Source organism: Xiphias gladius, chromosome 4 (assembly GCF_016859285.1).
Source record: "Xiphias gladius isolate SHS-SW01 ecotype Sanya breed wild chromosome 4, ASM1685928v1, whole genome shotgun sequence".
Classification (NCBI taxonomy): domain Eukaryota; kingdom Metazoa; phylum Chordata; class Actinopteri; order Istiophoriformes; family Xiphiidae; genus Xiphias; species Xiphias gladius.
The window spans coordinates 9,194,645-9,221,634 of record NC_053403.1 but is presented as its reverse complement, the minus strand read 5'-3'; the positions used below and the strand labels follow the sequence as shown (position 1 = coordinate 9,221,634).

At 41.2% G+C, this 26,990-nt stretch overlaps 2 protein-coding genes across 2 annotated transcripts in view; both read left to right on the top strand.

Moving 5' to 3' along the window:
- ppp2r5a (protein phosphatase 2, regulatory subunit B', alpha isoform) overlaps positions 1-7,212 on the top strand; it is a 44,212-nt gene extending 37,000 nt beyond the window's left edge. Inside the window, exons 8-13 of the mRNA XM_040125005.1 lie at positions 409-462; positions 644-694; positions 793-912; positions 2,079-2,206; positions 4,598-4,699; positions 5,703-7,212. Of these exons, the coding sequence (XP_039980939.1) occupies positions 409-462; positions 644-694; positions 793-912; positions 2,079-2,206; positions 4,598-4,699; positions 5,703-5,982 (735 nt within the window). The 3' untranslated portion in view covers positions 5,983-7,212. The remainder of the gene's footprint in view (positions 1-408; positions 463-643; positions 695-792; positions 913-2,078; positions 2,207-4,597; positions 4,700-5,702) is intronic.
- A 4,240-nt stretch (positions 7,213-11,452) lies between these two features.
- opn8c (opsin 8, group member c) lies at positions 11,453-19,708 on the top strand. Its single transcript, XM_040125807.1, has 4 exons — positions 11,453-11,555; positions 14,752-15,045; positions 16,003-16,334; positions 18,774-19,708. Exons 1-4 carry the CDS (start codon positions 11,453-11,455, stop codon positions 19,281-19,283), a joined length of 1,239 nt encoding a protein of 412 aa, XP_039981741.1. The 3' UTR covers positions 19,284-19,708.
- The last annotated feature ends 7,282 nt before the right edge of the window (positions 19,709-26,990 follow it).

Sequence of the window (26,990 nt, the reverse complement as noted above, 5' to 3'; positions counted from 1 at the left end):
TCTACCAGGTCGTTTGCCATTTTCTAATTTTCCTGGGCACACTTTTTTCCCCGTGTACCCACCTGTTTTTCGCTGTTTTTTTTGCATTTTGATAGGTGTTTTTCTTTTTTGAGCGTCATTATTATCACTTGCATGGTCACCTCTTTCCTCTTCATAGTGACAGACAGCTCCCCCTCAACCTAAATGGACCAACTCTGAATCAGCTCCGAGCCATGCGTGAGCTCCCTAGTGCATGAACTAACATTGAGACGACACGCAGCGAATACTTATGGTCTGGACTGTAGGTTTTCACCCGAGATGCGTATCTAAGATAGTCTTCACCGTAACGTTGCGTCAACAGGTTGATGTTGTTTTTCAGGATTGTTGGTACAGATGATACATGTATGCGTTTTCTTTTGTGTCACTCAGCTGGCCTACTGTGTGGTCCAGTTCCTGGAGAAGGATCCTACGCTCACTGAACCGGTACTTTTTTCTATCATTCCTCCCACTCAAAGCACAAAGCCTCAAGCACTAAATTAGTCTACACTGCAGAGAAATCTGTAGTGGGTGCTAGCGAACAACCAATCAAACAGACTGTTGAAGTGTTTTTTTTTCTTTTTAATTAGACAGAAATTCTCAAAAAATTCTCTTTTATCTGTTGCAGGTGATCCGTGGCCTGCTTAAGTTTTGGCCTAAAACCTGCAGCCAGAAAGAGGTATTCTGTATGATGTCCCTGAATACACCATCCACTTATTACAGTTTTTACCGGATTTTAACGTTCCGCTTCATATCCTGCACCTCTTATCAAATTAGGTGATGTTCCTCGGTGAAATTGAGGAGATTCTGGATGTCATTGAGCCAACGCAATTCAAGAAAATCCAGGAACCGTTGTTCAAACAGATCTCCAGATGTGTGGCCAATCCACACTTTCAGGTAGGACTAAAAATACACAAACGCACATGCAGGCAGTTTGTTTCAAGGCTTCAAATCATTCTACAACCTTTATCTTTGTCTTTTGCAAATAGACCGTTTCAGACAAGGAATACATATCACTGCTGGCTGTGAAAGGAACAGTAGTTTGTCATTCAGAAATACCAACACATATTGGTAACCAAGTCCCCTATTTAGCAGTCATAAACAGTATATAAACATTTAATAAATGGTTTAAATTCTCCTCATCATTTGTCCTTTATGGTCAATTGTCCTGTGTGGTTTTTAACAGACAATTTTACACTATGTGCACAATTTTGTTCCTAACTAAAGGGTTGGTTGTGTTTGATAAGAACTAGCTCACAAGACGTATTGTCCGACCACAATGGGAGTCAGACGTGTTTATAGTTCCTCCAAACAATCACACTCAAACGCGGAGTTGAAACACAGTTGTAATGGGGGGGGTGACATAATTTAGATATGGGGATAAAGGTGCACATTTCCAGGCTCAGTCTCTCTTGGAAGACATTCAGTTTGTTCTCAAAATATCGGAAATAGTTGTGTGACAGATGAAGAAAGAGAGCTAGAGGGAGTGCCCTGCGCAGATGACAAATGACAGTGTGAAGTCGGTGTGAATATCTGATCGTCGGTTTTGGAAAGTTACAAAAGTGGTTGTGCACAGCCCCTACTAATCTTATGTTAGAAAGGCGGTTTTCCTCTGTTCGACCATCCAACGACCTCTCGGTTCTGAGAGGGTGCACCATCAGCTTAATTAAATAACTGATAATTACTGTGGTTGTGGTTGAGCTTTAGTCCCGCACTGCTCTCTGGCACTCGAGGCTTAAAAGTGACTCATTCACTGTGCCTCAGTTGAGTGATTTTTATTTTTATTTTGCTCATGCTTTGATTACTTTTATGTTAAAGTGACTGTGGCGCTTATTCATACACGACACGTGACTTGCGAAATTGCCGTCGCATTTCATCAACAAGGTCTGAATAGGCTTCTGTCCTCTCTTTCCCTGACACGTTCCTTTTTCACGAGTGAAGTGTGTCGAGCAGATAAAAAAAATCAAAGAAACCTGTATGATTAACCAGTGCAGTCCCTTCTCAACTCTGCCTTACTTTTTGACCGCAGCCTTCTCCACTTTTCTGTTTGTGTTTCCTCACAGGTAGCAGAGCGAGCGCTGTACTTCTGGAATAACGAGTACATTCTGAGCCTCATCGAGGAGAACATCGACAGGATCCTTCCCATCATGTTCGGTAGCCTGTACAGGATCTCCAAAGAGCACTGGAATCCGTACGTACTCGGAAGCAGTCCGATTAACCTCATAATTCACGCACAGTAAAACGGGCTGAGCGAAAGTGCCGTGGTAACTCTTCTTAGGGTATTCAGGTCCTCTGCTGCAAAAAGAAAAACCTGTCATGTTATGATGAGAATCTGAGCTCAACGGTCCACTTGCTAATGATTCAGCTTTCAAACACTTCTGTGAATCAATAGCAAGTGGCTCTAGTCAGCTCTGATTACAGTACACAGCATAAATGAGTACACCCCCTCTGAACATAAAGAATTTTTTTTTTCCTAAACGACCATCACAATTCATAGAAAGATGACAAGATTTAAATGTATTTAAAATAAGTAAATTAGGCAGGTTTGCTTAAATCTAGCAAATTCATGAAGTACAGTTTCCCCTCATCTTTAGCACTAATCCATCCTCACGTAAGGACTTTACCACCACCATACCTCACTCTGCGGACCGTGCTGCTCTCCCTTGCCATGCCATACATTTTGGATGCCATCAGATCCAGAAGGATTGACTTTGGTCTCATCTGACCAGAGTATTGATTCCCAAGAAGTCTTCCCCTTGGTCAATACGGGCCGTGGCAACGGCTAAGCAGGCTCTCCTTGTGCCTTTGGCTTCAGCAGTGGCTTCTTGTGTGGAAGACAACCCCGCATTCCACTTCTATGCAGGCGGTGTCTTACTGTGTGAGATGAGACAGTCAGTACGGTTTGGCTTTCCACACAATTTCTCAACTCCGAGGCACTTGCTTGCCAATTCTCCTATACTTTTCTCAGCAAAGCTCGCTCATCCCGAGGTGAAAGCTTATGCCGACGACCTGGACGTTTCTTCTCCCACGTGGTGCCATTTTCGTCAGCATTAAGTGTGAGAGGGATTCAGCGGGTTAAGTTCCACTTTAACTGTCGAGCAAATTACACCTGTTTGAACGGGATGGTTCAAAAGACTCATCTCGTGATCAGTTGCCCTTAAAGAGCACCGAAAAACATTTTAAGTCTTAATTTGCAACTTTCCGGAGGATGTACTTATTTTTGCAACATGGCCTTTCACCATTTTGACAAGAAACTCATATTTTCCTGTTCGGTATTGACATATATGATTGGTAACTGATGAAGCAGAGTAGCAGGAACGCTGCATCGTATAGCAACCCCAAATATGTCTTATTTGTAATGAGAAATCACTTGACTCTGTCAGGGTAAACAGAGGGTGTACTCATCAGTGCTGCATACTGTATATACATATTTCCCAAAGGCCAAGAATCGACATGAATGCACCGAAACCTCCTGTGTGTGGATAACAGTCACAGTGCAGTCATGTGCCGGTTTTAAGATATTGTTTAAACATTACGGACAGACATACAGACGCTACCACGATGACATGTGTCACACATCATGTGCCATAGTTCTTGGATTTTAAAGTAATGGAAACCTCTGCACACATTTTCTGTATTATTCAGAAATAATTGGTTTTCTTGTAAGTGTCCCTCAATTATTGTGTATGGAGATTTCATAGTAATTAATGTGTCCTTTGAAGATATGTGCTGCATGTTGACATTAAAACATATGTTCCTGTCAGCCTACTTTCTGACTTAGCAAAAATAGTTAGAGCTGTTTTTGTTGTTTAAGAAGGAACAGAGCGATTAAAAAAAAATATACTGTGGTGTTTACAATTCGCTAATAAAGTCACTCTTTGAACCTCGAAATGAATAAACGAGAATGAAAAATGTAATACTGACAATAACAATCAAAGATCATAAGACACAACAGAAATTAGCAGGACAGCCCAAATGACGTTCTTGAAGAGAGAGTGCCCGATTTGCAAAATTGATCAAGATTCTTGTTTTATTTCTTTGTGAAAAAGTTATATATTTTTAAAGCAAGGCTAGTTAGACTATGTATATATGTTGACTAAGGGGTCACTTATTGAAACTCAAATGTTTTGATATTTATGCACCAGTGCGGTCAGCTGAGAGGTTCACATTCTTGAAATTCATTCCCACATTTTGTGGTGTATTTAAAGGGTAACTTCACCCAAAGTACAACAGCACAATATCTCCATTGACCTTAACGCTACCTAGCAATGCAGATGGTTGTCGTTTTATGTGTTTTTCTTCTGCCGCCACCTTCACACGGTGTAGGAATTTTGTTTGTGGTGCTCACGTTTTTTTTTTTTTAGAAATTACCTTTAAAAAATTCCAAACAACACATCTTTTCAAAATGGCGGATCTTGTAACTAATTCACAGAACACGCTGTTAACGTTTTTCACCGGAGCTACTTGTTGTACTGGGAAATGTCCACTGTCAACCAGCACATGAGTGTCAAGTGTTGCGTTCCACGGTAACACACGACGCAATCAGTATTACTGATGCCAACGTCTCCCTGCTGTGTTGCAGGACAATCGTAGCTCTGGTCTACAACGTGCTGAAGACGCTGATGGAGATGAACTGCACGCTGTTTGACGAGTTGACCTCCTCCTATAAAGCCGACAGGCAACGGTGAGCAACGGACACTTGCAGAGTATGAAACATGCAGGGTAAATTGTCATCTGCCGGCCCGGTTTTCAGGAACTGTCCCCGAGACCACTAAATCAGGCATCCGCTTTCATGTAACATGTACACATTTTCATAAATTTCAAGGATTTGATCATTTCTGCAGCCAAAGCCAGGTTGTGTCTTCTAGCCACGGGAGGATTCAGTATTTTTCTTTTTTGTTTTGAATTGGATTTACTCATTGATTGCATCACAGACGTTGACGTAGAGAAGGACAGCAGGTCATGTACTTCATCTGTATGAATGTAGAAACTAGAGCAGGTTCATCTCTTCTGCTGTAGGTTCTGTTTGTGGTTTCAGATGTCACAGCCGACACACCGGATGTTGTTTTTGTAAACGAGAGCAGCAGAGAAGTGACTGCCCCGGAGGTTCGGCTACACCGTAGCAGTTGTTCTCAAACTTCTTCTGTCCGGTCGTCCGTTAGAGGCCACATTAAAGTTCACGCCCCCACATGTAAACTGGTTTCATTTTTACGGAGCAGCGATAGCACTGAGGCAAAATTTGCAAGAAAACGAGCCTAGTTGAGTTTTGTTGAAATAATATTGAAATAAGGGCTTTCAGTTATTTTGAAGCGTATAAAGTATCTTCCTTTTTTTTTTGTAATTAGTGTCTCTGTCTTTACATATGTTATTTAAACACTAGTATTCTATTTCTGCTCTTTTTGATCACAGCTGCTTGTTAATTGGTGAGACATGGGGTCTTTGGGTACATTTTCCGGGGGTCCACCATTTTGGAGTCGTGAAGACCTCTATTCCCCAGTTACTGGAAGTTGCCATGTTTAGAGAAAACACTGTTACTTCTACCTTTAATTGCGGCTTAACGATGTTATTGATGGTGAAGCGTTACCGAATGCAGAATTTGTGTCATGTCCTATTTATATGTTGGTTTCTGCTGGTTAATTTTTTTTTTTATGCAGACAAATTCAAATATTCAAATGTTGTGCTCCCAGGGAGAAAAAGAAGGAGCAGGAGAGGGACGAGCTTTGGAAGAAGCTGGACGAGTTGAGGCTCAGCGACACTGCTCTGGTCCAGAACAACAGCCATGGGCTCCCAAGTGTCCAGAACAACAACAATAACAACAATAACAACAACAATAACAACAGTAGTAATAATAATAATGATGATGGCAACCAGGACAAGAGTGTTGATTCTGCTGCTGCCGTCACCACAGACGACAAAGAGCCTGACGTCAGTGCTGCAGCCAGTGAGAGCACCCCATGTGCCAAATGACACGGGATGTCAGGTTTTTTTTTTTTTTTATTAATATTGCGTAATGGTTTGACATCGTGTTCAGGACCGTCAGGGGAAGATTAATGGAGATGGAAAAACACAAATTACACCTCAGCAGTATATTACATCTACTTAGAGTGACTTAGAACGCCAGCATTTCTTTGGCAGAAAAAAAAATATATATATATTTCAACTTAAGACTATTTTTGGATGTTACAGTGTGGCTGCAGTATATTGTTTATTTGTCTGATCAAAGATTTATCCTATCACATTTAGTTTCTTAACTGAAAATGATTTTATTTGTTATATTCATTGTATGATACATGGGAGGGGAGAAAATAATTATGACTTGAATTTAATGTTTCCGATTGTGCTGCACTTAGACAAGCTGAATAGCTTTTTAAAGATGTCTATTTTTTAATATGCTTTTCCTTGTTGCTGCCAACACTCGGGTGCAAAACCTTAAGAGAGAATGGGAACTGCAGACTTGGGGCCAGATGGGACCAGACCCATAATTAGACATTAAGTATAGTTTCCACAAATGTACAGAAAAGGGCTGTCGGCAGGAGCAGAAGACGCTAGACGGCAGATCTCTCGTGTTAGAAATGAGCGGGAGGCGTATGGTCAAAACAGTTAAATCGTAAAAGAAAAATAATCCCTGGTATGGTTTGATATCACTATGAGTGACTGTAGTTGAGACTGTGCCGTTAAAACTGGTTCACAATTATTAGGGTAAATGTCATATTTGTGAGATTATTTTTGTGTTTCAGGTGTTGGTAAATATTTTTTTGTCTGGGTGAAAACATGAAGCTAATAGTTGTTACACAACACCTACATTTATGAGATTATTTACACTAAAGTATTGAGGGGGGCCCTCGAATGAAATCTTTTTCTTAGCCTGACTTGAATTAAAGGAATAGTTTGACATTTTGAGAAATACACTTGTTTGCTTTCTTGCTGAGGGTAAGATGGAGAGGCTGACACCACTCTGTTGTCCATACTGTACGGAATATGAAGTTACAGCCAGGAGACGGTTAGCCTATCTCAACATAAAGACTGGAAAACAGGTGGACACAGCTAGCCTGGCTCTGTCCCAGCCAAGAAACAGTCTGGGTCATAGCCCCTCACAAAACGGTGAGTTGTAGTTTTTACACTATGGTTTTTCTACAGATAAACGATAAGAGCGTGTTAAAGGATGTGCTGGTGGGCAGATTTTCTTTAGCTTTTGTTAGCTTTTGTTAGCTTTGCCCCCCTTTTCCAGTCTTTGTGCTAAGCTAAGCTAACAGGCTGCTGGATCTTTCTCATTTAACTCTCAACGAGAAGGCAAATATTTCACAAAACATTTGAACTATTTGTAAATTTAAAACAATAAATACATATGAGACCGACCTACAGTACTATATTTTCCAGAGTATTGACTAGGCAGATATTTTTGAATGTTTCATTTTGCAGGTGGATAATGGCGCAGGATGTGCTTGAGTGTATATTTGACGAGTGTGTACTATTTGTATATGTTAGTTTGGAGGCTACTTACAGGGAAATGCCACTCAATTTAAGATTTTATGTACAGTATAATGTTTCTGTTGTCTAGGAAAGTGCAGTCAGTGATTATAGGAACATAAACATTTCTCTCTCAAAGCCCAAAAAAAGCAAAGACACCTTTACCTGTTTTTTTGTTTGTTTGTTTGTTTAGATGTTTTACAATACACAGGAGGCAGATTTTGTATATCTATGAAATCTCACTGAGTTTTTTTATCCAGACAAGGCTCATTATGACGTAGTGATATCAAGAAAATCGACGCTTCACGCCAGAAAATCCCACAGGATAGTTTTTGACAAGATGCCTGTTAACTATCCTTGTCTCCCGACTTTACAACCTCACATTCGCCTTTACTCTCCATTTTTACAATGTTGGGAGTGGATGAATGTGCACGTTAACTTAATCTGACTGCCACTGATCATAGGAATGACCTCAGAGAGTTTTTGTTTGTTTTTTTTGTTTTTTTTAAATTGAATGGTGTTCCCTCCGAACCTGAGTGTCTGCTCTCTTACTTGTAGGTTCATATTTTAGGTCCAGTCTTTTCTGATGCCTTTCTGCCAGTACAGCATTCCAGCCTCTGTGACGTAAAAAAAAAAACCTGCGCGGGGAACCTGTTTTCTAATCGCAGATCTTATTTAGGTTTCACCATCAAATAAAGTCTACTTTGTCTTTCTACTTAAAACATAACCATCAGTATGTTTTTTTTCTCTTCGCCAGTGTGTGTGTGCATGCGTGCATGCGTGTGTGTTCAGCAGCAGTACATCTTGGAGGTCAACAGGTGGTGCAAGCTCATTTCTTCTGCCTTTCATTAGCATAGAGGCCTCCTGGTCTTAGTAAAGAATAGTTATTATTGTTGGTCGCTACATGTAACAAGTGCATTTCTTTAAATAGTTATCATTTTATAACGTATTTATAACCTTTTAGTTAATCAGGTAGTGTCATTGATATCAAGATTTCTTTTGCAAGAGAGAGCTGAGTACAGCAAGAGAAACAAGAACAGCAAAACACACACAAGGCACATACAAACAGCACATGAAAAAATCACATACATCTCTAAAATGTTGAAAATATAAAGTTTAAGTTCATCCAGAGGGGATGAGACTTTCACATTTTAATGTCTTTTGAACTTCATTCAATTTATATGGTGCAAAGTCAGTGTTGGAAGAAGCGCTCACATCTCTGTAAGTACCAATAAAACAACGTAAAAATACAAGAGAAAAAGTCCCACCAGTTCTGTATTCGTAAAAGTTCTTGTCCTGCAGAAAAATGTCCCCGTGACTGAAATACTAATCTATATTACATTATGAGACTTAATGCTGATGCATCAATCTGTAAGCAGCATTTGTGCTGTTTTTCTAAGAGGTCACAAGCCAAAGAGATCAGGAACCACTGGTGTGAGCTTTAACAGTGTGTTGTGTTTTAGGAGCGTATTAGATGTGTTTTAATGTAAAAGGAAAAGAAACCAGTAGCTGTCAAATAAACGTGTTGGAATAAAACGCACGACGTTTCTCACTGAAATACTTTGAAACATTAGTATAAAGTAGCAACAAATTAAAATACTTGAGTAAAAGTAATTCATAGTAATTTAAAAATGCACTTAATCACAGTCCTGAAGTAAATATTCGTAGTTACTTTCCAACGCTGTGCAAAGTATTTGGGGGGGTATCAGGAATTAGTCCTGGGATCTGCTCTTGATGCACAGTAGTTTTAATTTTGAGATGTGATTCCCTGAGGCCACTTTGGGCGACTTGACAGTGTGCACTTCTCTGCATGTTGCTACTGAGAGTTTTTTTTTTTTTTTTTTTTTCCCAAATAATACACAGTGATGAAGATGCAAGACAGAATCACGGGTTCTTCAGAATAAAGCAACTTTGTCTTATCAGCGCTCTACATGAAAAATCTTGTACTTCTGCAGCAGCAAAACGTCCAGTGAAAATGTCCTTTCACCAAATCTCTATGGTATTTTCAAGATAAAAAACTGCCGTTGAACTTAATACCAAAGTTGTAAATCGGCAAAAATGCAGATAGAGTAAGAATCACTGCAGCGGTTTCATAATGTTTACCAATGATATCCCTTTAAAAGAACCGTTTGTCCAGACAGGTTGGCTTCAGGCGAATCCTTCATTAATAGCAGCTGTGATACTCAAGTTTAGTATATGTGAAACTGAATGTCTTCAGTGTTTAATTTCAGCCTTTGGTAAAGTTTGCCGCTTTTTTGGTAACAAGTGAGAGGTCACGAGTGGAAGTTCGGACAAGAGCTGTTGATAAAATAGAACAGGCAAATTCTGCCGTAACGAGATGAGACAAACATTAATGATAGAAAAAATCATTTCAGCTCATTTCATTCAAAAAAACCTCATTGTTCCTAAGGAATGGATCAATGCTGTTTACTTTCTGTTTGCTCAGGACGACGTGGAGTATTAGCGAGACATTAGTTACTTCTTGTGGCTGATCAAGGGCTCAATAGCGTGGTCAGACAAATTTCCCCAGCTCTCTGCTTTTTTTTTCCTGTAAAAAAACAGGAGAGATATTGCCAGTTGATAATCGTTTTTATATCACATAAATATAACGTACTTTGTGCACTGATGTACGGTTTTGTATCCGTGGAGCTCACCGTCAGAATTGATTCCTGGCAGAGTAGAGACTGCTCTTAGAAAATACATTCTAGCCCAGTATCTACAGACACTCTGTAACTGCTGAAAAATGCAATGCTCTGCTTCACTGCGAGCAGGTATTTAATTAGAAGCTCTCGAACACTAAGGACTCCCTGTGGCACCGTTACGTTTTAATAGTTATGTATGCATATGTACCCCGGCTGCTCTGTTATCAGCACGCCATTACAGTGCGGAGTGAAACTGAAGCTGAGGTGAATGGGGGAGAACGGAAAAAGTGTCACCTGTGTGATTTGGATGAAATGCGTTTTATTCTCCACCGTCCTTTTTTTACCACGATCTTCAAGTTAAGCTGTTCCTTCAGAGAACATCTCTGCCTCCCGGCCTGCTTGGCGTGGATTAACGTACACACGTTCACACACAGGGCATTTGACGGAGCTCCAGCTTTGTGTATTGTTTGCCACCAACGTATGAGAGCGTTGTATATGGCCCATTGAACCGTTGCCGTCCATGGGCTTGCTTTCTTTTTGCCTCCCCTGGCCTGCGTGGAAAATGTATTGTCTTGTAAGCCCACGCGGGCTGGTGACCTTAGGGTGTATGGCACTTGAATTAAAAAAAAAAAAAAAGGAAAAGAAAAAAGTTCATTCATTGATTTTCACCGCGGACATTTTGAAAGGGAAATTGTTCCTGGCTTTCGGGGGAATCAGGGTGGCATGACAGAAAAAAGTTTGAGAACGACTGCTCAAGAAGATCATGTGGCGGTGTAAAAATAGGGATGTCTACGGGCAATTTATTCTGAACTTTGATGAACCAGGGGCTGAAATTAAGCCAATTTTTGGTTGCTTAAAACTTCAAAGAGACAAAAAATAGGCATTGTTTCACCAAAACGTATCACGACTTGTCAAAGCAGGAAAAGCGTGGGTGTTATTAATATACATCACCGATGGCTCTATATTCAAGTGTCAAAGTGTGAGGGTGTCAATAGTGATAATAATCAACATGAGGTGAGAGATCACTTGTTTATTCAAGCCTTCAATGTTGCTTCCAGTCATCAGACCGGCCGCAGTGACATCTGTCGCCTCTGGGGCTCCACACCTACTGGAGGAGCTGCTCTCCTCCTGAGAGCTGCTCTGATCAGCTGGCGCTTTGGGTTACCATGGTGACACACCCGCCTGCATAAAAGAAAAAATCTCACTCTCTCACACACACACATATACACACACACACACACACACACGCACGCACACACTCACACACATCTCGCCTTGCGAGTCGAGTCCGGATCATAAGGACAATAAATCAGAAACCGCAACAACCAATGCCTCTGAACTCCTCTGACGACAACCGGACCATCTCTGTGTTCACCTCCAAACTGACCCCTGCTGCTGACATATGTGTGGGACTGGCCATTCTCTCCGTCGGTATGTGCATTTATCTGCTCTCTCTCCTCATTTAAAAAAAAAACAAACTGTTCTTGACAAGCTAGTGGCCACTCACAGACTATATTGGCTGGAAAGTGTGATATTTGTGTCGGCTGAATCTGAATGGATACATCGTGAGGCAGTAGCAATATATGAATTGACGGCAAACTGACTTTATCTGGAACAAAACCAAAGTCCGGAGGCAGATCTCATCAGCCACTTTCAGCAAAGTAGGACTCTAAACCATTTCACATGCAGTTCTCCCTTTCCCCCCCTTAAGTAGCTTTAAGGTTGTAAAAATGACCTTATCTGACCACTTTATATTCTGGATCAGCTTGTCTTCTTTGAAGTCCTATGATGTTCAGACAGTGAATAATCCAATGTCATATTTGGTACGTTTGAAGACTTGAGTATCATGACAAGAATTAAAAATAAAGTTTTAAACAACGTGAGTTTGCAATGACCGACCCACAGAGGTTAAATTAAGTTTGTTATTTTAATAACAGAAAATGTTTCGACGTTTTTAGTCTGCACTTTGCCGCTGACGTGCATAAAAACACAATATTGCCAGCGATTTGTGACGTTTAAGTAAAAATAGTCGTTCATGAAAAAAAACAGCAGACCAATGACTTTATTCATCTTTTTTAAAATTTAATTTAATAGAAGTCTGGCAGTTTGCTCGCTATCTAACAACTACTATGAAGGTTTTCAATTTATCTACATGCACTTGTTATTCTTCGTTTAACTCAAGGATGCAGTCAGTCATTAGACCTAATTACACTTAAATAGGAGCAATTACACTAAGGCATATGTGTGTGTGTGTGTGTGTCTGTGTGTGATTGTGTTTTGCTAAAATTGCACTTGCATGTTTTCCTTTAAGACATGGTGTTAATATGTTCAGCCTGCTGTCTCTTTTTTTGAAATAAAAAAATTAGAGTGGAAACACTGGGGGGGGGCAAAATATAGCTAAAATCTCTTAGACTCTGCTGATGGGGAAAATTTGCCGTATCGATAAAAGCAGAATGCGTCAAAGTGTAAAGAAACAGACCTCGCGAATAAATCATGTGGTACATGAAGCATGTGACTCAAACATCCTCTCAAGCTTCTTCACATTTTCAACCTTCACATTTTCATTTGACGACTCTCTGGAAATTCTGTTAAAACATGCACTAAAATTGGATGAAAGTGTAATGGCAACAAATCCCACGGAAAAACCAAAACCAACAATGAATTCATCCAACTGACAAACTGCTTGTGTAGCCAGAGCTCGATACGTCTTACTCCTCTGTAACATAGACCTCCATTATCGTCCAAAAACTTAAAAAAAAAAAAAAAAAAAAAAAACCACATCAGTGAGTCACACTGTTGCACTGAACGTGTTCCTTCACAACGATGAACATGGGCACTGTAGTTTATTTTAAGTCAATCCATCGCACACCGTCCCGCTGCTCTAAATACTCAGTGGACCACCGAATGTGTATTAGTCCGCATCCGAAAATGGTCCGTAACAAATGCTCTGTTCACTCCTGTGAGTAATGTTGGCAGAGACGGGAGACTGTCCTCCCAGGAATAATGACGGCATCAGTCATTTCAGCAAGTAGCCCCGGAAACCTTTTGTTTGTGTTCAAGAGACGAAGCCCGCTACTGGCCGTAGAAATTAAGTCAAAAACAAAGGAGGAAGTCAGGTGACGTTGGCTCAAAGTTGAGAGAGGGGATGGATGGGACAGCAAAACAGCAGACTTTAACTACACGAGAGATCGCTGTTGGTTTCTCGTTTTAAACTGACAGCCGACGTTGATTTATTTTTTGGCCGCGATCATTCCTTAACTTTAACCACATGTTTGTGATTCTGACCATGACCGTCCCCTAACCTTAACTAAGTACTTGTTTTAACCTCCACATCATTAAGTGCATTTATTATTCAGTGAAATGAATTTATACAGTACACATATATACTATGGATCTTCTACATTTCAGTCAGACTTCTCCTGCCTGAAACGGTATCAGGCATGACTCTGAGCTCTGGGGTATTAGTCATAATAGCACCATGCAGTAATGTTACATTGTGCTGCAAGGAAGCATATTGGAAATCATCACCATGGGAACCCTCATTGAATGATAAATAAAGAAAAACGACCTTTCAGCAGGTGATCCCATCTCACAGTCGTTGTTCATATTTTTTCTTCCCTGAAGGAATACTTTCAACACATATTAACTCAGGACTTTGTGTGTGTGTGGGTGTGTGTGTGTATGTGTGTGTGTGTGTGTGTGTGTGTGCGTGCGTGTGCGTGTCTTTCAATGGCTGTGTGGACAGCTTGTGGTTTGAAAACCATCGCTGTGAGGACATTTTTGCCAGTCCTCACAACTTTTAAAGAGCTGCTTCAGGGTTAGGACTGGGTTTTAGGGTTCAAGTGAGAATTGGGTCTGGGTTCGGGGTAAGGGGCACAGGAATGTATTGTGTCAATCAGGGTCCTCAAAACTATAGGAAGACCAACATTTGTGTGTGTGAGTGTGTAGGGATTCTGAGACCCGGAAATGGTATTCACCCTCAAAAGGGTTAGTCTAGCTGGTGTGTCTTACACTTACACGATGGTTACTGGTTTGGTCTGGGATCAATTGAAAGGGCTGGAAATTTTGAAAAATCTTTGCCAAATCCTGCACATCTGAGTCGAACGAAGATAACTTAATAAATGGATCCAACAGAAAAATGAATGGTGGCACTAATCAATATTTCCAGTCTAACAATGGTCGAAATTACCACAGGTAATGTGAAAGCTGTTGCTTATATTGACAAACCGACAAAGTATTATCGCTCGACCCTGCAGCTCCACTCAGCTCGATGCTGTGTCCTAGTGACTTTTGGCTCGTTGGTTTGGTTTTATGGTTTTCAACCTCTTTCGGTTCCATGGTCTGATAAGGTCTGATCCCACTGCTCAGCACCACATTGTGAAGATAGGGCTGAATGTAGTGGCGGCATTTAGCAGCTAAAGAGCAAAATATTTCCTGAACGGGAGGATACCAAGGCAGTTGGTTGCTAACGTGCTCCCCAACATTATAGGATTGCCATATGTTAATTTTTCGTTGACAGGCTGTCGTGCTGCCTCCAAGCGGCCAAAAAAAAAATCAAATAATGCAGCTTTAATTTTCAAATAAAATGAAAGCTTGATTTCCTCTGGTCTTCATTCCCTCTCTGCAGTTCTGCTCTCAGTTCTGGGCAATGGGCTGGTTTTGGTGATCTGTTACCGCAGGAGGAAGAAGATGGTGGGCTCGGAGCTGCTGTGCGTCAACCTGGCCGTGGTCGACTTCCTCTGCTGCATCTGCTTCTACCCGCTCTCCATCCTGTCCTCGTTCCACCATGCGTGGCTGGGGGAAAACATCACATGCGTTTACTACGGCCTCGGCTGCTACATCTTCGGACTGTGCAGCATGTTCACCATCACCGCCATCAGCATCATCCGCTACCTGAAGACCTTCTACAGCTTGGTTTACGGTGAGGGCAGGTGTTGAGTGGGGACAGTTCAAGGACTTTGATTATAGTCGAGGAGATGTTGACAAAACAGTAAACAGGTGAAAGGACAGGACGGCTGCATTTTTTTTTTATTGGTGGTAATATATCAAATAATCCTTACCTAAAGATTTTCACAAGGCCCCTCATGCTCAATACAGGATCTAGAAGTAAAGCAGTGTGCATTACATACATTTTTTTTAACCAAATTAACTCAAAACAGCAGCCTGCAGAGGCTCTGAAAGTAAACCAAACAAGTTAAAAAAATGTTCACAATATGCAGTTATGTTCGTTCTTTAGCTCTTTATTAAGAACTAAAGAATGTCCGGGTTGGGTTTCTATAATTATCATATACAGTAACCATGTTGTAGACATTTCACTTTTCAATACTCACTTTACTCACAAAGGAGAGACAAAGATTGAGGAGGAGATATGGGATTGGAGAAAGTCTCTTAAAGGAATAGTTTGACATTCGAGGAAAAATATGCTTATTCACTTCCTTGCTGAGAGTTGGATGAGAAGATCGATACCACTCTCATGTCTGTGGGTTAAATATGAAGCCACAGGAAGCAGCCTGTTATCTTAGCGTAAAGGCTAGAAACAAGGGGAAACAGCCCGGCTCTGTACACAGGTAGGAAAATCTACCCACCAGCACCCCCAGAAGCTCACTGATTAACATGTTATATCTTGCTCTGTTTCACTTGACCTCACAACAAGAAGACTTCTGGAAGATACCTTCACAACACAGCAAATTGTCAGAATTACCAGCCAGACATAGGAGTCTTTTCATCTAACTTTTAGCAAGAAAGTGAAAAAAGCATATTTTCCAAAATGTTGACCTAATCCATTCAGCATTAAAGCCGCTGAGACATGGACTGTATGAGTGTACACTATGTAACAGCCTTAATGCCGGCAGATAAGAAGTTTTGTTCCTCTTCGCAGCCGTGTGGCTAGAAGGAGCCAACATCCGAATAGCGTGCTGTGCCATCTGGCTGGTCGCTGCCGTGTGGTCCAGCTTCCCTCTGTTCGGCTGGGGTGAGTACGTCCCCGAGCCTTACGGCCTGTCCTGCACCATCGCCTGGAGGGGGTATCATACCTCAGCGAAGGACGCGTTCTACGTCATCTGCTCCTTTGCCTGCTTCACACTGGTTCCTGTCCTCCTCATCGTGGTGTCCCAGTGTCGGATCCTCTACAAGGTCTCCCGCTTCTCCTACTCGCTGTCTGCGAGGGGCATCCGCAACAACCTGCGACACGCTGAAAAACGCCTCTCCGTGGTGAGCGAGTTGGTGGGAGGAAAGTCAGTCGGGTGCATTGTCGCGTACGTTCCTGTGTGTCTGTCGGACCTGTAAACCTGAGACTTGGTCTCAAGTCAAATTTATGCCACAAAAATGAGGACTTGAGTATGAAACTTGGACCTGACGACACGAAAACCTAATTCATTGTGACCTGACTCTTGACTCTCGTGACTTGATTCGAGACCTGAAAGCATATACATTATATAGTTTTGACCTAGTATACTGTTATAGTGGGTGCCTGGTCGCCAGAGCTATAGACTTGAGACTTCAGTCACTCTAAAGTCACAAAATTTTGGGACTCGGCTTGGACTTGACTGCGCTAATACTCGACCTACTTGAGGTAAGAGACCCTACAGACTTGACTTGACTTGAGGCCTGAGGCAAAAACAGTCAAGTCTTAAATTTCGACCTTTCTTTGTATTTGGCTGCTTTCATTCACAGTAAAATGAGGGCTGACAAACTAAAGCTCCCATGGATCACAAGTAGCTTATTTATCAGACAGAGATACGTCGGACTTTCCTCCAGCTTCACGCTTTAACGCAGGATAATTCAAAACACGTACGCTGAACTGAGGAAAGGCTGGTACTGAAACTTAAAAATGATTCTCAAGCAGGTTCTGGAGTTACAGGCAGCGTCTTCTCGTCTACGATTGCTAAGCAGATTAATGGATTGTCTCCGTTGACGGACATAGGAGACAATGATATCCTCGAAAAGTGTAAGTCACGCTGAATCTAAAAAAAAAAAAAAGTGTATCCTGTCTGTGGGAGTTCCAGTAGCTTAGCTGCTGCTCCAACTGCTTGCCATGTTGATAAGTGGGGCAAACCACAATAAGTAGCATGCACCTCACGTAGTATCTTTGCGTCTCGTGTCTCCCCCCTCGGCGCCACCCCTCAATCCGGACAACCGCGCCTCACAGTTTTAAAGTCTCTGCTGTAACCAACCTCTCGGGCGTTGATGCCAAATTCATTTCTCGGCCAGAGTATCAAGAATGCGCCTCACTTCAATTCGTCTGAACTTCATGCCTGTCTTTCTAAGTGTTAGTAATCGAGATTATCCTTTATGCTAACAATTTTTTGACATTGGAGCTAATCTCCGGCAATTTTATCACAATACATCCTATTTCCAAATGAACAATGCTACATTTTTGGTAGAAGAGACCGGAGGCTCTCCAGCCACATCTCCTGTGGTTATTTGAGTGTGCTAAGCTGGCCGGTCTACTTGGTTTAGACGGCAGTTTGCAGCCTTTTTGGTTTATGGCCCCTTAAAACACAGCAGCACCTACTTGTTACCCATTGTCACGGGATATATATGTCAACGGGTTATGACTGGTAAACCAGAGAGGGATTCTTTTCCCATTTAATTTGAATTTTATAAAGTAATTATTAACCAAAAAGCAAAGACTAAAGGAATGTCTAAAAAAAATTGTGTAGCATAAATATTTTTGGTACCACTTTCTGATAAGGGACCACTTATAAATTGTTTATAAGCTGTGATTAATGGATTTATTAATTTTTAACAGCATTTGTTAATGCTTTATAGATCAGTCATAAACCATTAATAAGAGCTGCTTTTCGGTTGCCAGGTTATGGAAAATCCTTCTCCAGCACAACACTTTGCTTGTCTTTTTAGGTCTTTTTTTTTTATCCATTTGAGAGACCTCTCCAATGTACCGTTTGACTTATCTTCTGGAAAAATGCTCCAGTACACATGGACCAGGAATCCATTTATAAAATTGCTTAGTTTATTTACTAGAAAGGATTTTATAGTACATACGTGACAAGCAAAATGTCGTGCTGGAGGAGAATTTTCCACAAATTGTACAACCCAAAAGCTGTTCTTATCAGTGGGTTATAACTGATTATTTATGAATCATTAATAAAGCCAATAATTACAGAAAGTGGCACCATGTATGTTTCTGCTTTTCTGTCTTGCTAACTAAGATTGGGAAAAGATTTTTTTTTTTTTTTTTTTTTAAACTAAAGAGAAAGCGAAGGATTTCAACTCCTGTTCAAAAGAAACCAAAGTTGACATTGATAATAGAGTGCATATCAACCTCCGGCTGTGGTGACCAAGGCAGACATGTTTTACTGATCTTTTTCAGAGCTATACGACATCACAATACTTTCTGCTCTGCTAAGTGAGTAGTTCGAACATGTGAGTGATGGTGTCATTTTGCTGGTAAGGACAGTCATAATTCACATGACTGCAAGAGATTACTTGTCAGGAAAACACTGACCACATGATCCCAATGCTTTTGTGTATCTCTCATTCTCCCTGGAAACATGCTTCATGTGACTACCAACCTCTGTTACTGGTACACACCACACGAAATGATTCATTAAGTGTCTGTTTTTCACAGCTTTGATGTGTTTCCAGTGTAGTAAGTAACTCTCTGTAATCTGTTACTTCCTCATCCAGATGTTTTTCTGCATTAGCCTGGGTTTCGTGATTGCCTGGGCCCCGTACGCTGTCGTGTCCTTCCTCTTCATTTTCCACAAGGAGCACTGGTACATGGCTCCTGAGGGCTTTGTTTTCCCAGCCCTCTTCGCCAAAAGCTCCCATGTCTACAACCCGTTCATCTATTTCTACTTTAACAAGACTTTCCAGCGGGAACTGCGCTGCCTGCTCGTCTCATTCTGCCCCAAGCTGGGGGGAAACCGAGTGGGGGTCCACATCGCCGCGGGCCATCAAGCCCCGTACCCGATCCACATTCAGCTCCAGGAAAGAAGCTGCATCCAAAAGAAGAACTTCGGTGTGTCTCAGGACAGAAATCACAGTAAGAGCAAGAGCAGAGGCAGAGTAACGCACACCAGTGGCAACCGTGTCCACAGCAGGCCCGTTTACACCTGCTGGGGGTCCACGTCGAGGAATGCCCCCACCATCTTGGGCAATGAACCTGCCAAAGCCTCCCTACCTGTCTCTATATGAGCTCTGTCTATTACGCTGTTGGGACGGGGATCTGAGATTTCAAGGTTAAACTGGAGACAGCCATCGATCAAACAGTCTGGTCCTGTACTGTGTCACTGAAGACACAGAAATTAATCAGGGTCCCTGTTGCAGTTTTTGCAAATGAGTGAGCTTATAAAATATAAGACTTTCTATCTGGATTGGATGCAACTCTGGGAGACTGAGCAGCTGACTGTCCGACAGCCTGTTATCCTGTTAAGTCTTTAAAAAATGTATACACTCCATAAGTAAAAAGTAGTGGCTGCGTAGTAAAGCATGTCTTTTGTTGCCATAACGAGCCCATGGGGGTCACAAAAGTGATACAGTTATCATACACTGTATGTGCTAAATTCAGCGTTATGCATGCAAAGGCATGCAACTGTGCATCAGTTTGCACAGTACTGACGTGAAAACACGGGGGCCGACTGGTGTTACAAGTTACGTGCGAATACGATCTGTGTCATGTGTTTGCTTCATACAGGCTTCTTCCGCTTTGTCTACTTGCACCGCAAATTAGAGAAAACCACGGAAAAGTCGTGTCGACCTTTCCCTCAGTAGATGTTTCTCGTTCATTAAACACCTGTTAATAATGTATTAACTCATTTTAGGTGAGGTGCTGTAGTTCTGGGGCTCTGGTATTCCGTGTGCTGGATTGTGCCGGTTTAGACCAGACACAATACACCCAGGATGATTAATTGAGAACGTAAGCCGCAGATTAATTGAAATAATTAAAAGGAACAGATAATTGTTAGTTGCAGCCCTAAAGTCAACATCCAAGCCATGAAAATAGTTTCAAGTTTAATTAGTACAACAGGGAAACGCCGTCTCTTGTATAAAGCTTCAATATTTCTGATATTGGCTCTTAATAATAGAGAAATGCCTGAAAACCAGACAAATATGGACTTTCTCACATCAGCCGAAGACCGTCGCTCATTGTAACCGAACCCAAGTTTAAAGGATATGGTGTTATATATTCGATACACAGTATTTTAATGCTCACAGCTCTTTAATCATAGCGATGGCGTGAACGATCGCAGGTGGTAAACGAGAATCTTTCACGTCTCTACCATCCATCCCATATGAGATGGCCATGTCCAGAGAAAGGTCTATTTGGGAACATTTTATTCAGGTTTGTGCATCATTCATGCTGTTTTCTGTGTATTCGTGCCGTCATGAAGTGTTTCAGTACAATTGTACTGCCTGTACAATAGTAGATCAGCCAAGGGCACAGAAAGTATGATTACAGAATATGATCAGTGTAAAATAAATACATTTTTTTGGAATTCCCTTTTTGGAGGTTAAACCTTCTCCTTTGCTGAAACACTAAGGTGAGAGAATGTATCTCTAAGATGTAAGGGATCTTTTAGTGTTTATTTTATTTTTTTTTATTGTGTCTGTGAATTTCCACTCGCTCGCTGGTTTTTGCTCTTTGTCGTTGTTATAACTTCAGCCTGCAGTCGCCTTTTCTATGTTGAGCGGATCCACGTTGGGGGTGTTTGCACTTTCTGCTCACTCTGCCTCAGCTGCTGGACACAAAGAAACAGGAACACCTGCTGTTTTTTCTGTCATATGCTTTTTAAAATGAATCCAGCTGAAAGCAATGATGCCATTAACTCCTCTACAATTACACTGGTTCAGTGTGTGTGTCTGTGAACTGGTTGAACTCCACATTTGGAGTTGTTCTGTTGTTTAGTACCTACTTGTATTAATTACAGTATGAATTAGAAAACATGTAATATTCTGATGTTTTGATTTTATTCTGAACAAATGTATCCCTTTTCATGATATTTGAATGTTTCTTTATTACCATTGATGTGTTTCTTTTTGATGGATTCAGGAATTCTTAATAATCCTGCATCTTGATTTTTAAAGTTAATAATTTGACCAGCTAAAAAAAGTTTAATCTGTGATGCTATTTTTGCTCCAAATTTACGAATGATCCAAAATCTAAAATATTTATTCGACCACTAAATACTGCTGACTGTGTTTGTCTGTCTGTTTTTAAGACTTTTACTATCTGTTTTGAGAGCTGTGATTTGATCCTTGTAGTCATTTTTTGTCTGTTTACTGTTCTAACGCTGCCCTAGATCGTATATTTTTCTAACACCAGGATATCTTTGGTGACATTGAAATTATATTAAAAAGGGTCTTTTCTGTAATAAAGAAATTCAACATCCTCAAAAAAGACATATGTAGAAAATTGATAAAAAAACAATGGTACTGCAGTATGGTGTCAAATCCATTTTAACTGAGAAGAATAAACTTGCATACCAATCTTTTGTGATTGTTAATATTTCATGGCTCACTATGCTCAGATATTCTCATATTTCTATTCATTCCATGGTCTAATTCTCCGGTGATTCAACAGCTGCAATAAACTTAAATTCCTTCGCAGAGCAGAATCAGCTTCATCTCAATTCTTAATCCTCAGTCTGAGTGATTTAACTGCTTCATGCATGTTAATGGCAGACCGATTAATTTGTCTGGCGCTCTCATGGTTTAAACAGCTCCTGGTACTCTATTGAGGCACAAATTAAACATTTACAGTGTGTTTGTGTGTGTGGAAGAGAAAAGGGGACTCCATCAGTACAGGACTGTAGTTTTAGCTGTTTGGAAAGAGCTAAACCTCCTGTACTCTTGATGATATTTGCTGATTTAAAGCTGCTGTAATCGATACTTTTATGATAACATTGAATTAAATGAGTATGTGTAAAGTGAAAGGTGTCAGTCGTAGTGGTGAACCCACAGAGAATTATCCGCTCAGCGACGCAGCTCTGCAGAGCTTTACAGCCTCTTTCAGCTCAGTGTTTTGGTTTTATGGCCCACAACTTTCCCGTTTTGGTTCAGACCGGCCGCTCTTACAGCCTCGTTTTCAGCTGCATGAAGCAACTGTTTTCAGCCTAAAAACCCACTGTACGCTCCCTGCTCAGTACCAAAAGAGCAGACAGACACAGTTAGAAAACTAGCTGGTGAACACGGTGCAGCATTTTGCAGCTAAGGAGCCAGATATTTCCCTCGGGAGTTGGTGGAGAGCAGAAACAGAGCTAAAAAGAGAGTGAATGTTGGACTTAAATTGACCTGGTGGACAAAAATGCGACTCCAGATGAACGCCTGTGTTACTCCTTATCTGCTGGATGTGCAAATAAGCAACTGTTTGCCAACAAGTTTGCCACAACAACTTTATTAGGTGTCAATAAGTCAATGTTGTGTTTCTTCTGCTGCCCCCAAGTGGCCCGGAAATCAGATGCTGAGTATGGTTAATGAAACATGGTCTTTAAAGATGAGCAGTGAGATCTTTAGCCAGGCTTTGTTTATGTGCTACTAATTATGTAACTTCTTGACAATAGGCTGCATTGATGAGCAAAGCTGCAAAGCAATGCAGCGTTTCCTCCGTCGTCCGAAATCGGCCACAGGACTTAATTGCATTTCCCTTTATGAACTCGCCGCAGGGATTCATCGGTAATTTACTGCAGTGGCATCCACTCAACAAAGTTAAAATTGGTTTTAAAAGCGCGGAGAGAACATTAACAAGCTATCAAAGGCAGTGCTGTTCTCGGGTTAGTGTGTTCAAACATTGAACTTTGGAAGGAAAAAAGCTGCGTCTGGGCATGGGAAAGCTTTACAAAGAGGCATACCAGTCTGTGGCAGCCTCCACTGCCTACCAATCAAAATACATACATATATGAAATGGCATCAATTGAAGTACTGACAATGATGGAACACATCCGTAGGACAAGTGTAGCCCGTCACTGCCGCTCCAACAAACAGCCAAGATCAAACCAGTCATGAACACGGCGACTTACTCTGAATGGCCTCCATGCTGTGCTTTTGACGACTGCATGGAACCCATTACGTTTTCCAAACAGGACTAAATGGAGTCCTCCAGGACCAGGGCCAAGTCAAAACACTAATAACAAAAGGGCAGAAGTGCTGTTTGTTTGTTTGAATGTCCCCCCGCTGACAAGTTATTACTGGAGTTTGCATGTTTTAGTCCAAAAACGTTGCAGGTCAGCTGAACTGGAGACCCTGAATTTCCCACAGACGTTAATGTCAATAATTTATCTGTGAAAGCACTGGAGAAATTAGAGGCTTTAATATGTTTTGGAAAGGAGTATCATGTGTATTTGATTTGTAGCTGAGAACAGCAGCTCCAGCTGTTGGCTTTTTTTTTTTTTTTTTTTTTTTGTGCCAGCGAGATTAGTTGAATTATTTAACACAAATGTTAGTGTTGGTGATAAACCAACCAAGACCAGTGTAATCACATAAGGAAGCAAAGTCACCATGTTTATGAATAAAGAAAGAAAAAAAAGTCAAAATACTCAAATATCGGACTAAAAGACAAAGAACAAGACTATGAGTCTACAGCAAGAGACTGTGTGTAAGACAACACATTTTTAAGATGGATAAAAATTTAAGGTCTTTTCTTCTTAATAGAAAACAACATGTATTTGCTGTTGCAATTAGTTGTATATAAACATAGTTTCTAGGAGACAGCATTGCCACCGACTCCCCAGGGAAATATCTCGCCCTTTAGGCACTAAATGCTCTGCTGTGTTCACCAGTTAGCCGCTAACTGTGTCTGTCCGCTGGTGGCTGCTGCAGACGTGTGTACAATGGGTTCATTAGAGATGTTTTTGTTGAAGACAGCAGCTGCTTCTGCTGGAAAGGAGGTTGATGAAAATGATGGGACTGAACCAAAACAGTAAAGTCGTGGGCCAGAAAACCAAAGCAATGAAAGACCGAAAGATGCTGAAACTCTCTGTAGATTTAAGGGGAACTGCAGAGTTGGGTAATGATTCTCTGTGGGTTTATCACTATGAATGACCCCTTTCTCATTACATGTAATCACATGATCCATTCTTAATGTTAAAATATTGATTAGTTCAAGGTTAGGATTATAGCTCGTGCAAGGTTAGTTAACCCTCTGGGGAATGAATATAAGTCAATCCTCCCATGTGTGGGTCTAATACCTGCATATGTTGACTAGAGGCAGCCTTCACTCTGTGTGGTGTGAGTGAAGTCGGGATTTGGAAAAGTAAAAACTTAGCCAGGCATTCATGATTATAGTGATTAAGGAAATGGCAGGTTACCCCCGAGGTCTGCAGTTCAGTCTTTAATTATGCGTCATTATCCTGCGATTGTGCTCTAAAATCCAGCTGTTTAATTTCAAGGTCTGTTATATGAAGTCCGAAAAGCAGCAGAGAGAAATCTGTGAAATTATGTAAAATCTGGGAGAGTTAAATTGGACGTGCTCTCGGAATGAAATTCTCCAACGCTCCTCTTGGAGAGCTGGTTTATGGTAATGAACCGCCCAGACCTGTCGTCACTCTACAAATTTTATCACCTCTGGTGATTGTGTGGGAAATTTGCCCTCAGAACTGAATCACCGGAGTAATATGATATGAAAAAAAGTCACCTTGTTACGAATAAATGCGGAGAAGGAGCTCGGATCTACGAGGGAGAGAATGTGATTAAACGTCACTCCTTCCCTTTTCTGTTCGAGTCTTGTTTCTCTTTTCAAGTTTGTTCATAGAAAAGGGAAGTTTCTTTTGTGTTTTTGGGTGATGACTTGCAAAACAAATGTGTACATTTTTCCCTATCTAACATCGGTTAAGTAAATTAGATGAAGCAGACATCTATGTCGTGTTCAACCAGAGAACATGTTTTCTTTCTTATATTTTTGGGTTTTTATATCATTTTAGAAGAAGAATTCACAAGAAAAAACAGCAAGGATTGGTTCAAATAAAAAAACAAAACTATTTTGTGTAGTAGAAATATAATTTCTACATTTCTCTCTTGTTATTGTCTCGAGTCCCCTTCAATTTATCTTGCAACCCCTTATTGGTGTCCCAGTCCGCAGGTTTGGAAAACTGAATTTAACCATTAAGAATGTAAATCCATACATGTATCCAAATAATATTCTTTCCCATACGTCCTCATTATTTCTGTCTCAAGATGACATCTGCCACATCTGATGTTGTGAATATTTTAATCGAAAGTTCAAACTTCATTCAAGCTGCAGAACAGCTAATGCATACTCATAATGCATACTGTATATTTTCCAATAGCAGCCACTTTATGAGAATAAATGCACAATAAAACCATTTCTGGATCCCGATTTTTGATAAAATCTTTGAGATCTAGAAAATATCACCTGTGTTGTGGGATCCTGTCTCCAAGAAATTCCGTTCACATGTTACGAAATTATTTTCTCTAATACCTTAACGTAATTTCAAGGACACAGGGTTGGCTGGACAACTCGCCACAGAAAAACAGTGGTTATCTGATTCTGATCCTGATGAACTGAACAGCTCCAAACAAGTATACTATACAGTATACATGGTCTTTTTTTCTTAAATGTTTTTTTATTCATTCATTTAACTGTTCAGTTGTATTTTATGTAAACTTTGTCTCCCTAACTGTGTTTCAAAGTCTTCTCCACACTGTCAGGATAAAACCCCAACACGCTGTGAAACATATTGTAAAAATCAGAATATTGCTGTGTTCATGTTGCGAGAAGCGCAACATGAGATGTGTCTCTGGCCTGATTGCGATTGGCCATTCCGGCTCAAAGATCCAGAACCGTTCTTTTATTTCAGTGGCCACTTTACTCCTTTAGACAGACTGCGCCTCTCTGGCTCTGTCCGATGATATTCTGCTTCACCAATGAGTTGACTTCAGCTTTAAAGGCATGTCTGACTCTGCTAATCACCAATGTTCGAGAGACTCTCAAGTACTAAACACATTCACACACACTGAGACATCCGCTATGATGAAAATACAGAGATGGATTTTTCATTTAATTCCTCTCTTTAAGGGGCGACACAACCGTTCAGTTAGGCAGAGAGAAATGCATTCCAAACATTTCTCTCTTGAAAAAATGTTCACCTATGAGTTCATTTTATCGTTGGACTCACACCTGCTTGTTGTTGTCAGTCATACACTTGAAGTTTATACACTAACCAGTAATTTCTAACCACTATATTAGCCTTGGCTAAACTGTACGTAGACTGCACCAGCCTTACAAGTTCAACCCTAGAGGTACATCTGTTTTAATGTGTGCACCTATTCCTATACAGTATGTGAGGGGGATGGGGTCAATCTGTGAGACCCTGTTTTTTGTTTGCACCGACTGTCACGGCATCCCACCCTCGTTAGCCTGGAAATGGGGACGAGTCGGCGGGCGCTGACGGGGCAGCCCCACTGGAGCGTAACAGGACAGGTTGGGTGTGAGGGGTGGATGGAGAGGGTTTTGGGAGGAGGGGCTGGCTTGGATCAGAGTGGCACTGCAGGTCCAGGTCAGGAACAAAAACCCCTCTCCTCTTTTGTGTGCCAGCTCGGCCTCCATTGTTCTGAGCCTCATTAGCACCATTTAGAAGACGCTGTTGTACAGGACAGGAGGCATCATTCTGCAGCCTCTACCCGGCTCGTTCGCAGCAGAGCCCTACGTCAACTGCTTCTCCTCTACTTTGCAGAGAGAAAAACTGCCAACTGACCACACAAACTACAGTACAAGACAGCGGGGGGCTGAGGGCTCGCTTGGAGACGTCAGCATGGACACTCCAGATTATGGGATTGCAGCAATGAGGAGAGGAAGCTATGATGACGCTGCAGCTTCTCTGCGTCCTGTGAGTATCGATCCACCACCAAATGCAAAGGTGAAAAAGATCCTGTTGGTGACGACCGCTG

What these genes read in the sequence shown, in the direction of transcription:
- opn8c (XM_040125807.1), top strand. Translation starts at nt 11,453, where the DNA reads ATGCCTCTGAACTCCTCTGACGACAACCGGACCATCTCTGTGTTCACC. An exon ending in ACTGGCCATTCTCTCCGTCG is followed by an intron (nt 11,556 to 14,751) that starts GTATGTGCATTT and finishes CCCTCTCTGCAG; the next exon opens with TTCTGCTCTCAGTTCTGGGC. An exon ending in CTGAAAAACGCCTCTCCGTG is followed by an intron (nt 16,335 to 18,773) that starts GTGAGCGAGTTG and finishes TTCCTCATCCAG; the next exon opens with ATGTTTTTCTGCATTAGCCT.